General features: G+C 40.2%; 1 protein-coding gene across 2 annotated transcripts in view; it reads right to left on the bottom strand.

Annotated features, from left to right (window-relative positions):
* Window positions 1-6647, bottom strand: part of LOC112240665 (angiomotin-like 2a) — a 16549-nt gene extending 9902 nt beyond the window's left edge. Inside the window, exons 1-4 of one of the 2 annotated variants that reach the window (XM_042322614.1) lie at window positions 6388-6647; window positions 3786-4007; window positions 3107-3704; window positions 2665-2845 (exon numbers count right to left, since the gene is read on the bottom strand). In XM_042322614.1, the coding sequence (XP_042178548.1) occupies window positions 2665-2845; window positions 3107-3704; window positions 3786-3930 (924 nt within the window). In that variant the 5' untranslated portion in view covers window positions 3931-4007; window positions 6388-6647. Of the gene's footprint in view, window positions 1-2664; window positions 2846-3106; window positions 4008-6387 lie in introns of both variants that reach the window. The other variant, XM_042322613.1, reaches the window with a different exon arrangement.
* Window positions 6648-15315: the final 8668 nt, after the last annotated feature.

The raw sequence follows: 15315 nt of genomic DNA, 5'->3' as shown, positions 1-15315 counted from the left end.
GAATGAAAAGACAGACGGAAGTGTCTTCTCAATGTACTTTCATACGTAAAAATAACCTGTAAATGAGTCTCTGTCTGTTACTAAAATAACCTGTGTATGAGTCTCTGTCTGTTACTAAAATAACTTGGGTATGAGTCTCTGTCTGTTACTAAAATAACCTGCGTATGAGTCTCTGTCTGTTACTAAAATAACTTGGGTATGAGTCTCTGTCTGTTACTAAAATAACCTGCGTATGAGTCTCTGTCTGTTACTAAAATAACCTGGGTATGAGTCTCTGTCTGTTACTAAAATAACCTGCGTATGAGTCTCTGTCTGTTACTAAAATAACCTGTGTATGAGTCTCTGTCTGTTACTAAAATAACCTGCATATGAGTCTCTGTCTGTTACTAAAATAACCTACGTATGAGTCTCTGTCTGTTACTAAAATAACCTGCGTATGAGTCTCTGTCTGTTACTAAAATAACCTGCGTATGAGTCTCTGTCTGTTACTAAAATAACCTGTGTATGAGTCTCTGTCTGTTACTAGAAATGAATGATTCCAGAATTAACAGAAAAGTCCCTGTGGTCTGACCACGGTGCACATTCCTGCTACAGCACAGCTAGAGGGCTAATCTCACTGATATGCAGCATTGGCAAACACACACACACACACAGGTGTATACTTCCCTATCTACCTCTAAACCCTCTGTGAGCCAACAGGGCTTAGAAATAAAAACCTATTCATGCTTATCTATTGTAATGATACTCATAACTATTACTGTCAATAAACTATGTTTACAAGCAGTCAGACTCCTATATGCTGTATGCTGTGACAGAGTCATTCAAGGTTACTAATTAGGATTGTGTCCCTAATGGCACCCTACACCTTTTATAGTGCACTACTTTAGACCAGGGCTCATAGGGAATAGGGTGCCATTTTGTTCAGGACCCATAGGGCTCTGGTCAAAAGTAGCACAGACAGTGGCTAGTGAAAGTATTCACTCCCTTTGGCATTTTTTCCTATTTTGTTGCCTTACAACCTGGAATTATAATAGATTTTTTTGGTGGGTTTGTATCATTTGATTTACACAACATGTCTACCACTTTGAAGATGCAAAATATTTGAATAAATATTAAAAATTAAGACAAAAAAAACAGAAAACTTGAGCGTGCGTAACTATTCATCCCCCAAAGTCAATACTCTGTAGAGCCACCTTTTGCAGCAATTACAGCTGCAAGTCTCTTGGGATATGTCTCTTTAAACTTGGCACATCCAGCCACTGGGATTTTGCCGATTCTTCAAGGCAAAACTGCTCCAGCTCCTTCAAGTTGGATGGGTTCCTGCTGGTGTACAGCAATCTTTAAGTCATACCACAGATTCTCAATTGGATTGAGGTCTGGGCTTTGTCTAGGCCATTCCAAGACATTTAAATGTTTCTCCTTAAACCACTCAAGTGTTTCTTTAGCAGTATGCTTAGGGTCATTGTCCTGCTGGAAGGTGAACCTCTGTCCCAGTCTCAAATCTCTGGAAGACTGAAACAGGTTCCCCTCAACAAGGTCCCTGTATTTAGCGCCATCCATCATTCCTTCAATTCTGACCAGTTTCCCAGTCACTGCCGATGGAAAAACATCTCCACAGCATGATGCTGCCACCACCATGCTTCACTGTGGGGATGGTGTTCTCGAGGTGATGAGAGTTGTTGAGTTTGTGCCAGACATAGCGTTTTCCTTGATGGCCAAAAAGCTACATTTTAGTCTCATCTGACCAGAGTACCTTCTTACATATGTTTTGGGGAGTCTCCCAAATGCCTTTTGGCGAACACCAAACGTGTTTGCTTCTATTTTTCTTTAAGCAATGGCTTTTTTCTGGCCACTCTTCCGTAAAGCCCAGCTCTGTGGAGTGTACGGCTTAAAGTGGTCCTATGGACAGATTCTTTACTCTCCACTGTGGAACTTTGTAGCTCCTTCAGGGTTACCTTTGGTCTCTTTGTTGCCTCTCTGATTAATGCCCTCCTTTCCTGGTCCGTGAGTTTTGGTAGGTGGTCCTCTCTTGGCAGGTTTGTTGTGGTGCCATATTCTTTCCATTTTTTAATAATGGATTTAATGGTGCTCCGTGGGATGTTCAAAGTTTCATCTACTTTTTTATAACCCAACCCTGATCTGTACTTCTCCACAACTTTGTCCCTGACCTGTTTGGAGAGCTCCTTGGTCTTCATAGTGCCCCTTGCTTGGTGGTGCCCCTTGCTTTGTGGTGTTGCAGACTCTGTGGCCTTTCAGAACAGGTATATATATACTGAGACATATATATCATGTGACAGATCATATGACACTTAGATTGCACACGGGTGGACTTTATTTAACTAATTATGTGACTTCTGAAGGTAATTGGTTGCACCATATCTTATTTAGGGGCTTCATATCAAAGGGGGTAAATATGCATGCAACACTTTTCTGTTTTACATTTTGGGGGAATTTTTTGAAACAGGTCATTTTTTTCATTTCACTTCACCAATTTGGACTATTTTGTCAATTACATGAATTTGAAATACAAATGTGTTTTAAATTACAGGTTGCAATGCAACAAAATAGGAAAAACGCCAAGGGGGGTGAATACTTTTGCAAAGCACTGTATATAGGGAATAGGGTGCCATTTGGGACGTATCCAAGTAGTCTCCTCTCTCTCACCTTCTGAAGTCTGGCAGCCTTCTCGCTGTATCCCTCCAGCTCTTTCCTCAGTCTCTCATTTTCCCTCAACAGGTCCATCTGGGCACTGTTGTTGTGGGTACTGGGGTTGGCGTGACTCATGTAGACCTCTGGACCAGAATGGACACTGTGGCGAATCATCTGGGCATGGGCAGGTTCATACCTAAGGAGAATAGAGGAGAGGATAGAGTCTACATCTATATCTATAATACTTTGAATCATTGAATCAAACTGCATCATTCACGTGGCCCATATAGATAACACAGGGATACTGGTCGTTATTATAAAAGAGAACGCGTTCTCCATGACTTACCTGGCTAATGAAAGGCAAAATAAAAATTCATTATAGAAATTATTTAAATGAACTGGGAACCCATATTCCATATAATGTCATTCATATTGGCTTGTCTTGTGTTCTATTTACCTGTGCTGGGAGTGGAATGGGGGAGGAGGTTCCTGGTGGTAGTGTCCGTGTGTCTCCTGTGAGTGGCTGAGCATGTATCCAGGAGGCCTGACCAGGAAGGGGTAGTAGTCCGGAGGAGGTCCCCTCTGATCGGGGTACTGGAGAGACTCTGGTCCCTGGTGGTCAACAGGCCCACAGTGGCCATTGGAAAGCTGTGGGTAACTCTGTGTTGAGCTGAGGGGCAGACTGTCTCTGGATCCACATGATCCACCATTCCTCTCCAGGGAGAGCTGCATGAGCCGTTCACTGAGGGAGCGGGCGTGCTCCCGTTTCAAATCCCACTGGCCCCCTCCCTGGTGATCCATCACCTCAAGCCCCTGACCCCGCTGGGCTCCTACCGAGGCCAGATACAGAGAGTGGGCCTTGGCCTCCTCATAGGTGGGCAGCTCCTCTCCGTGTCTGTGGAGCTGGTAGAGGTGACACACGGAGTCCCTCTCACAGTGTTTGTAGTCCCCCTGGTACTCCTGACCCTGGGGGTCCTGTCTGGTGGACATGTGGATGAACTGGGACTCTTCCTGGGTCAGGCTCTCCAGAGAGGAGCGGGGTGATCCGGTACCGCCTCCTCCGCTGCTGTTGCTGCCTCCACGCAGGGCCTGCTGCTGGATGGCCAGGAGGGTACGGGTGTCTGTGGGGTTCCCGCCTCCTCCGCTGCTGTTGCTGCCTCCACGCAGGGCCTGCTGCTGGATGGCCAGGAGGGTACGGGTGTCCGTGGGGTTCCCGTAACGGAGCTGCTCCTGGATTAGACGGTGTAGAACCGTGCCAGAAGACTCCTCAGCAGTTCTCATCTCAGTCAATCAGAGAATATATAAGTGAATGTGCTGTGTTGAACTTTGGTGGTTTGGATTATTAGTTAACCACAGATCTAGAGACAGGAGCAGTAAGAGAATTAGCTAAATCAAATACTACATCTACAAGTCTTATAATGCATTATGATGCCGTTATAATTGATCATGTATTACCCCCTTACACTATCTAATAGTCATCTCATAATGATATGATGTCATCAAAAAGCATACACTATATATACAAAAGTATGTGGACACCCATTTAAATGAGTGTATTTGGCTATTTCAGCCACACCTGCTGCTGACAGGTGTATAAAGTTGAGGCCACAGCCATGCAATCTCCATAGACCAACATTGGCAGTAGAATGGCCTTACAGAAGAGTTCAGTGACTTTCAACATGACGAGACCGCCGAGGTGCTGAGGCGCATGGCGCGTAAAAACCTGTCCTCCTTTGCAACACTCACTTGACCGAGTTCCAAACTGTCGCTGGAAGCAACATCAGCACAATAACTGTTCATAAGCCTCTGGAGCCTCAACTCCCTATGGACAGGCCCCAACCAATGTAAGTTCATGTTTTGTATCATTTAGCTAGCTAGTTCCTAAACATTAACATTATTCTTAGTCTTGGAAATGTTTTACTGACTTTCTATCTCTGCATTATTCACAGGGGAGCGGGGTGATTATTAACTGTCAAGTTGTGAGTCTGAAATGGACACTGGAGGTTAAGGAATCTGCATAAGTAAGTATCAATTTGATGTTCATGAACATTTGTCACGACCTGATTAAGTCTGGCTAACTCATGTGGTCGACTAATCCTTACCCTAACTCTTTTCCTAACTGAATTATTCTAACCTACCACATGAATTCACCTAACCTGGCACGTTAATTCACCTAACCTGCCAATTTAGTTATCCTAATTTGTAATTCACCTAACCTGCAACTGGCTCTGACTGAACATTTGCTAACAGTGGAGCCTAACCAAGTCAGGTAGCCCGATCTCATTGGGTAGTCGTCAAACATTAACCCTTCATTTAAAAATAAAAATAAAAATAAAAAAAACACTAAAATTAAACATAAAAATATATTTATGTAATATATGTGACATAGACATATATTTAGATTTGTGTTTGTATTTGAAAAATATGTCAATATATTATGTATATTGGGGTGGCAGGGTAGCATAGTGGTTAGAGCGTTGGACTTGTAACCGGAAAGTTGCAAGTTCAAATCCCCGAGCTGACAAGGTACAACTCTGTCGTTCTGCCCCTGAACAGGCAGTTAACCCACTGTTCCTAGGCTGTCATTGAAAATAAGAATTTGTTCTTAACTGACTTGCCTGGTTAAATAAAGGTAAAATAAATAAATAAAAAATGTATGGTATGGGCAATTCTAAATTGCATTTAGGGTAGCATAAATGCAAGCATACCATATGCTCTGAATAGCATGGGCTTATATTAGCAGGTCATGCCATATGTCACTATAGATTCTTTTTGAAAAGCCCAAAACTAGAAGTATTGTAGTTAAGGGATGGTTTATTTGTGGATATTATTATATTGAGTCAGTCATTTCCTGCTGCAAACGTTGCAGATTCCAATCAATTGCCTAATCACTATTTGTAATTTTTTAACTAGGTAAGTCAGTTAAGAACAAATTCTTATTTTCAATGACCGCCTAGGAACAGTGGGTTAACTGCCTGTTCAGGGGCAAAACGACAGATTTGTACCTTGTCAGCTCAGGGATTTGAACTTGCAACCTTTCAGTTACTAGTCCAACACTCTAACCACTAGGCCACCCTGCCGTCCCTACACTCTAACCACTAGGCCACCCTGCCGTCCCTACACTCTAACCACTAGGCTAACCTGGCCTTTTTTTTTTTTACTTTCCAGAACATTTCACATATTATGACAGATATCAGGCCACACATTCCTTGAGGCTATTGTGTGTTGTTTACTATACAATCTAAATGGTGTGTATATGTGGGACTAAATTCTCTATAGCCTCTATGGCCAACACACATAGCCACAATGAATAGAGAGAGCGTGAACTAAACTGCTGCCTCCCCATGTATGACAACATTCCTGTCTCAACGAGGAACATAAAACATATAGCCCAATAAACCAATTGATAAGCAGTGCCAATAAATTTCAAATAAAGTCTCTATTGTCTACAGCGGCTCCTTAGACAGACATGATCACAGACCAAAGCCGACATTCCTAAGTATTACGTGTGTGTGTGTGTGTGTGTGTGTGTGTGTGTGTGTAATTCTGAATTAAAATGACAACTATTACAGCATTAACTATCCTTTCTTACAATCTATCCACGTATTATTTTGGTCTTATAATAAAGTCAAAAGGGGGAAAAAAACAGAATTTGCGCCTAAAGTCCTACTTTGAAAGACCTATCCCACCATGCGTAAAGTAACTCATTTCAAAAAAGCAGCAAAACTATAATCTTACCTATTTACATTGTCATCACGGAAACAAGTTGTGGACGCCGTAGGTCTATATCGTTTATATTTCTTTTAAACGTAATGTAATCCTAATAGAATTTCCTATAACTGGAAAGTATAAATTCGTATCCTGAGTATACTACGTTCCGCTGAGAGAGTGCACTGCTACGGTGTGCGTCTCTGAGAAGCTTTCACAACAGACTGAGTCGGGAGAGAGAGAAAGCGCTGCTCATAAATAACTGAGGGCCGATTGTTCGCGGAGACTGGAATGGTTGGAATGCGAGAGCTCGGAGTCCCTCAGAGATCAGAACCGCAGAGCGCAGCGCGCACAGAGAGAAAAGGGGGCAGGGCGAGTAGAGTCGGGACTGCTGAGCAGCACGGTGCACATAGCAGAGAGACAGCTGGTAGTCGCCTGCCTGTGTAATGTAAAGCGTTTCGTTGTTGTTAGCAGTTGGGGAGATGAAGTAATTAGCTATAGCACGCTGTGACTAGAAAGAGAAAATTGGGGCACTATTGTGAAGCAGAGCATTAGTTTTAAACGGACTTTAATTTTCACAACATTATAAACTCCTCATATAGTATACCATACACAATTATATCAAGAAATATTATATCGTGAATATTCTGTCAAGAAATATTCTATCATGAAATATTATATCCTGATTTTACCCATTGTTTTATTGTCCTTGTGGAAAATGTAATCCGAGCAAACCCTATAACACATGGGAGTTGAGCATGGTCTGTGTTTTGTTTACCTCTGAATCAGAAGACTGACTATTACGGCACACTTTACAGTGACAAAACAAGGGTTATGACACAAAACAGTATATTCAGTTAAAACGTTAGCCTTCGATGAGTTATTGTTCTCTGCTGGGCTTTATAAAATACATTTGATTGATTTGATTAATAAACCATGCATGGCAAATGTACTGCTTGGATCAAGCTTACTAACCTACCTGCAATTCAGGCAAAAGTTGATGTGCTAAATCCAAACATAGCATTAACGTAGTAACATAAACTAGACATGGAAGCTGGAGATGAGCAGCAGTGAAAATGTAACGTTAAAGTGAAGCATCATTGATTGTTATTTTTAAGTCTTTTAAAGGCCTTTTATTTGCATGTGCCTGGTAAATATTTAAGCTGAGGCCCGTGCCGGGTAATTGTGGAGTCTATGTCTGTGTGGACATGGTGGAGTGTGTGTGTGTGTGTGTGTGTGTGTGTGTGTGTGTGTGTGTGCCTGTGAGGGGTGTGTGAGGCCCGCTGCCTGCCAGCTGTCTGGGGGTGAAAACCATGTCCCCTCCCTAATCAGGGTTAGCTCTGAGAGAAGAGATGCATTGTTCTCCTCACAGCAGACATGACCAAGAGGAGAGGAGGGGAGGAGGGGACAGCCCTGCCATCTGCTGCATGGGAGCACCTTCATCACCACACATGGCAGCCTATTCCCTATTTAGTGCACTAAGTTTGACCAGGATCCATGGCTCCGGTCAAAAGTAGTGTACTATATAGGGAATAGGGTATATAGGGAATAGGGTGCCATTTGGGATGTTACCCAGGACTAACCAACACCAACCCCCTGGTCCTTGCTGTCCTGCATTCTTCGCACACATGCTGCATAGGAGGAAGCTGCCTAGGCCCTAAGATCAGCTGGCCTGGCTGAGAGGGGGATGCTGCCTAGGCCCTAAGATCAGCTAGCCTGGCTGAGAGGGGGAAGCTGCCTAGGCCCTAAGATCAGCTGGCCTGGCTGAGAGAGGATGCTGCCTAGGCCCTAGGATCAGCTGGCCTGGCTGATAGAGGATGCTGCCTAGGCCCTAGGATCAGCTGGCCTGGCTGAGAGAGGATGCTGCCTAGGCCCTAGGATCAGCTGGCCTGGCTGAGAGGGGGATGGATCAGCTGGCCTGGCTGATAGAGGATGGCTAGCGGCTACATGCTGACAAAGGTGAGAAGGGACTTATTTTTAGCCAGGTTTCTTCTTTAGGTTGTGGTTCTTGCATTTGTGACTGTAACAAGCCTCAACTTGCCGACTCTTGTCAAAATGACATAGACCCTTGTCTTGACTGAAACACCCACATTTCACCATCTCATAGTCAAATGACCTCCTGGTAATTTGCATGTCAGTTGAGGGCCAACTGTCACATCGTACATTCATTCAGCCAGCTCCTGTAGCTGCCTGTTATTTTACATAACAGGCCCACAGAAAGCTTAGTAACCTACACCTTAATTAGGCTAAACACGATTTTGTACAGAGCTAGTACAATCTAGTTTTAGAAGATCGTTTCTGATAACTAGGATCATATGATGGAAAGTTGATAGACGTTGAAGATTCTGTTCTGAGTAGTAGAAATACCTAAAAAAATAAACATTTACAGTTAAGTGGAAATAAACTGTGTAACGGTTTTCTAGTGGTGATGAAGGAGAGTCGGACCAAACTGCAGCGTGTCGATTGAGATTCATGTTTAATCAAACAAAGAAACACGAACACTACACAAAACAATAAACGTAATCGAAACAGCCTATCTAGTGCAAACTAACCGAGAGTACACATAGGACACTAAGGACAATCACCCACGACAAACTCAAAGAATATGGCTGCCTAAATATGGTTCCCAATCAGAGACAACGATAAGCACCTGCCTCTGATTGAGAACCACTCCAGACAGCCACAGACTTTGCTAGACAACCCACTAAGCTACAATCCCAATACCACCACCAAAACCCCAAGACAAACACACCACAATTACAAAAACCCCATGCCACACCCTGGCCTGACCAAATACATAAAGATAAACACAAAATACTTTGACCAGGGCGTGACAAACTGACTGTACAAAACATTAGAAACACCTGCTCTGTCCATGAAACAGACCGACCAGGTGAAATCTATGATCCCTTGTTGATGTCACTTGTTAGATCCACTTGGCGAAGCTGGATGAGAGAATGCCAAGAGTGTGTAAAGCTGTCCTCAAGGCAAAGGGCGGCTACTTTGAAGAATCTAAAATATAAAACGTATTTTGGTTACTACATGATTCCATATATGTTATTTCATAGTTTTGATGTCTTCACTGTTATTCTACAATGTAGAAAATAGTACAAATAAAGAAAAACCCTGGAATGAGTAGGTGTCTCCAAACGTTTGACTAGTACTGTATGCACTCATTACTGTAAGTCTCTCCGAGTAAGAGTGTCTGCTCAATTTTTAAAAAAAATGTAAAAACGGTATGGTAGTAGTTGCCAGGCGCACTAGTCTGTGTCAAAAAAACACAGCAACACTGCTGTGTTTTTCACGCTCAACAGTTTCCCGTGTGTATCAAGAATGGTCCACCACCCGAAAGCACATGTAACCAACTTGACACAAATGTGGGAAGCATTGGAGTCAACATGGGCCAGCATCCCTGTGGAACACTTTTGAAATACCTTGTAGAGTCCATGACCCTGACGAATTGAGTCTCTTCTGAGGGGAAAAGGGGGTGCAGCTCAATATTGGGAAAGTGTTCTTCATTTGTATTTTTACACACTGTGTAGTTGAGGGTTTGTTACAACGTTTGGACGACACATCCTCAAACTGTCTGTTTTGTAACTGTTGACAGAATATCCTGCCACAAAAACTCAGTAACCTATTGCCTCTCATGGAGCCAGTATACTAGCTTTAGACGGTAATACTATACATACTGGTATATCTGTAGTACTATATATACTGGTATATCTGTAGTACTATACATACTGGTATATCTGTAGATGGTAATACTATATATACTGGTATATCTGTAGATGGTAATACTATATATACTGGTATATCTGTAGTACTATACATACTGGTATATCTGTAGTACTATACATACTGGTATATCTTTAACACTATACATACTGGTATATCTGTAGTACTATACATACTGGTATAGCTGTAGTACTATACATACTGGTATATCTGTAGATGGTAATACTATATATACTGGTATATCTGTAGTACTATACATACTGGTATATCTGTAGTACTATACATACTGGTATATCTGTAGATGGTAATACTATATATACTGGTATATCTGTAGTACTATACATACTGGTATATCTGTAGTACTATATATACTGGTATATCTGTAGTACTATACATACTGGTATATCTGTAGTACTATATATACTGGTATATCTGTAATACTATACATACTGGTATATCTGTGGATGGTAATACTATATATACTGGTATATCTGTAGTACTATACATACTGGTATATCTGTAGATGGTAATACTATATATACTGGTATATCTGTAGTACTATACATACTGGTATATCTGTAGATGGTAATACTATATATACTGGTATATCTGTAGTACTATACATACTGGTATATCTGTAGATGGTAATACTATATATACTGGTATATCTGTAATACTATACATACTGGTATATCTGTAGATGGTAATACTATATATACTGGTATATCTGTAGTACTATACATACTGGTATATCTGTAGATGGTAATACTATATATACTGGTATATCTGTAGTACTATACATACTGGTATATCTGTAGATGGTAATACTATATATACTGGTATATCTGTAGTACTATACATACTGGTATATCTGTAGATGGTAATACTATATATACTGGTATATCTGTAGTACTATACATACTGGTATATCTGTAGTACTATATATACTGGTATATCTGTAGATGGTAATACTATATATACTGGTATATCTGTAGTACTATACATACTGGTATATCTGTAGATGGTAATACTATATATACTGGTATATCTGTAGTACTATACATACTGGTATATCTGTAGATGGTAATACTATATATACTGGTATATCTGTAGTACTATACATACTGGTATATCTGTAGTACTATACATACTGGTATATCTGTAGATGGTAATACTATATATACTGGTATATCTGTAGTACTATACATACTGGTATATCTGTAGATGGTAATACTATATATACTGGTATATCTGTAGTACTATATATACTGGTATATCTGTAGTACTATACATACTGGTATATCTGTAGTACTATATATACTGGTATATCTGTAGTACTATACATACTGGTATATCTGTAGATGGTAATACTATATATACTGGTATATCTGTAGTACTATACATACTGGTATATCTGTAGTACTATACATACTGGTATATCTGTAGTACTATACATACTGGTATATCTGTAGTACTATATATACTGGTATATCTGTAGTACTATACATACTGGTATATCTGTAGTACTATACATACTGGTATATCTGTAGTACTATACATACTGGTATATCTGTGGATGGTAATACTATATATACTGGTATATCTGTAGTACTATACATACTGGTATATCTGTAGTACTATATATACTGGTATATCTGTAGTACTATATATACTGGTATATCTGTAGTACTATACATACTGGTATATCTTTAACACTATACATACTGGTATATCTGTAGTACTATATATACTGGTATATCTGTAGTACTATACATACTGGTATATCTGTAGTACTATACATACTGGTATATCTGTAGTACTATATATACTGGTATATCTGTAGTACTATACATACTAGTATATCTTTAACACTATACATACTGGTATCCCATAAACTAGATTGTGTTATCATATTCTGGGAGTGGAAATGAGATGAGGAACAGTAAAGGCCATAAACACATCCATCTGCCTAGAAAACTTCCCTGACAGAGAAACTGACTTTGTCACCAAAAAATGGATATGTGAAACGTTTGTGTGAAACACACAGTCAACACAATTCAATTCCCCCTTTTGTTGCGTGAAACACACATTCAACACAATTCAATCCCCCCTTTTGTTTGTGTGAAGCACACAGTCAACACAATTCAATCCCCCCTTTTGTTTGTGTGAAGCACACATTCAACACAATTCAAACCCCCTTTTGTTGTGTGAAACACACAGTCAACACAATTCAAACCCCCTTTTGTTTGTGTGAAACACACATTCAACACAATTCAATCCCCTTTTGTTTGTGTGAAACACACATTCAACACAATTCAATCCCCCTTTTGTTTGTGTGAAACACACATTCAACACAATTCAATCCCCCTTTTGTTTGTGTGAAACACACATTCAACACAATTCAATCCCCCTTTTGTTTGTGTGAAACACACATTCAACACAATTCAATCCCCCTTTTGTTTGTGTGAAACATACATTCAACACAATTCAATCCCCCTTTTGTTTGTGTGAAACACACAGTCAACACAATTCAATCCCCCTTTTGTTTGTGTGAAACACACAGTCAACACAATTCAATCCCCCTTTTGTTTGTGTGAAACACACCGTCAACACAATTCAATCCCCCTTTTGTTTGTGTGAAACACACAGTCAACACAATTCAATCCCCCTTTTGTTTGTGTGAAGCACACAGTCAACACAATTCAATCCCCCTTTTGTTTGTGTGAAAAACACATTCAACACAATTCAATCCCCCTTTTGTTTGTGTGAAACACACATTCAACACAATTCAATCCCCTTTTGTTTGTGTGAAACACACATTCAACACAATTCAATCCCCCTTTTGTTTGTGTGAAACACACATTCAACACAATTCAATCCCCCTTTTGTTTGTGTGAAACACACATTCAACACAATTCAATCCCCCTTTTGTTTGTGTGAAACACACATTCAAAACAATTCAATCCCCCCTTTTGTTTGTGTGAAACACACAGTCAACACAATTCAATCCCCCTTTTGTTTGTGTGAAACACACATTCAACACAATTCAATCCCCCTTTTGTTTGTGTGAAACACACATTCAACACAATTCAATCCCCCCTTTTGTTTGTGTGAAAACACATTCAACACAATTCAAACCCCCTTTTGTTTGTGTGAAACACACAGTCAACACAATTCAATCCCCCTTTTGTTTGTGTGAAGCACACAGTCAACACAATTCAATCCCCCTTTTGTTTGTGTGAAAAACACATTCAACACAATTCAATCCCCCTTTTGTTTGTGTGAAACACACAGTCAACACAATTCAATCCCCCTTTTGTTTGTGTGAAACACACATTCAACACAATTCAATCCCCCTTTTGTTTGTGTGAAACACACAGTCAACACAATTCAATCCCCCTTTTGTTTGTGTGAAGCACACAGTCAACACAATTCAATCCCCCTTTTGTTTGTGTGAAAAACACATTCAACACAATTCAATCCCCCTTTTGTTTGTGTGAAACACACAGTCAACACAATTCAATCCCCCTTTTGTTTGTGTGAAGCACACAGTCAACACAATTCAATCCCCCTTTTGTTTGTGTGAAAACACATTCAACACAATTCAATCCCCCTTTTGTTTGTGTGAAACACACAGTCAACACAATTCAATCCCCCTTTTGTTTGTGTGAAACACACATTCAACACAATTCAATCCCCCTTTTGTTTGTGTGAAACACACATTCAACACAATTCAATCCCCCTTTTGTTTGTGTGAAACACACAGTCAACACAATTCAATCCCCCTTTTGTTTGTGTGAAACACACAGTCAACACAATTCAATCCCCCTTTTGTTTGTGTGAAACACACAGTCAACACAATTCAATCCCCCTTTTGTTTGTGTGAAACACACATTCAACACAATTCAATCCCCCTTTTGTTTGTGTGAAACACACATTCAACACAATTCAATCCCCCTTTTGTTTGTGTGAAACACACATTCAACACAATTCAATCCCCCTTTTGTTTGTGTGAAACACACATTCAACACAATTCAATCCCCCTTTTGTTTGTGTGAAACACACATTCAACACAATTCAATCCCCCTTTTGTTTGTGTGAAACACACAGTCAACACAATTCAATCCCCCTTTTGTTTGTGTGAAACACACATTCAACACAATTCAAACCCCCTTTTGTTTGTGTGAAACACACATTCAACACAATTCAAACCCCCTTTTGTTTGTGTGAAACACACATTCAAACACAATTGAATCCCCCCTTTTGTTTGTGTGAAACACACATTCAACACAATTCAATCCCCCTTTTGTTTGTGTTAAAAACACATTCAACACATTTCAATCCCCCTTTTGTTTGTGTGAAACACACAGTCAACACAATTCAATCCCCCTTTTGTTTGTGTGAAGCAAACAGTCAACACAATTCAATCCCCCTTTTGTTTGTGTGAAACACACATTCAACACAATTCAAACCCCCTTTTGTTTGTGTGAAACACACATTCAAACACAATTGAATCCCCCTTTTGTTTGTGTGAAACACACATTCAACACAATTCAATCCCCCTTTTGTTTGTGTGAAAACACATTCAACACAATTCAATCCCCCTTTTGTTTGTGTGAAACACACAGTCAACACAATTCAATCCCCCTTTTGTTTGTGTGAAGCACACAGTCAACACAATTCAATCCCCCTTTTGTTTGTGTGAAACACACAGTCAACACAATTCAATCCCCCTTTTGTTTGTGTGAAACACACATTCAACACAATTCAATCCCCCTTTTGTTTGTGTGAAACACACAGTCAACACAATTCAATCCCCCTTTTGTTTGTGTGAAACACACAGTCAACACAATTCAATCCCCCTTTTGTTTGTGTGAAAACACATTCAACACAATTCAATCCCCCTTTTGTTTGTGTGAAACACACATTCAACACAATTCAATCCCCCTTTTGTTTGTGTGAAACACACATTCAACACAATTCAAACCCCCTTTTGTTTGTGTGAAACACACATTCAACACAATTTTTTTGTTTGTGTGAAACACACATTCAAACACAATTGAATCCCCCTTTTGTTTGTGTGAAACACACATTCAACACAATTCAATCCCCCCTTTTGTTTGTGTGAAAAACACATTCAACACAATTCAATCCCCCTTTTGTTTGTGTGAAACACACAGTCAACACAATTCAATCCCCCTTTTGTTTGTGTGAAACACACAT

Source organism: Oncorhynchus tshawytscha, linkage group LG05 (genome assembly GCF_018296145.1).
Source record: "Oncorhynchus tshawytscha isolate Ot180627B linkage group LG05, Otsh_v2.0, whole genome shotgun sequence".
Lineage (NCBI taxonomy): Eukaryota > Metazoa > Chordata > Actinopteri > Salmoniformes > Salmonidae > Oncorhynchus > Oncorhynchus tshawytscha.
Note: the sequence above shows the minus strand (reverse complement) of the source record. Positions and strands in the feature narration are given on the sequence as shown.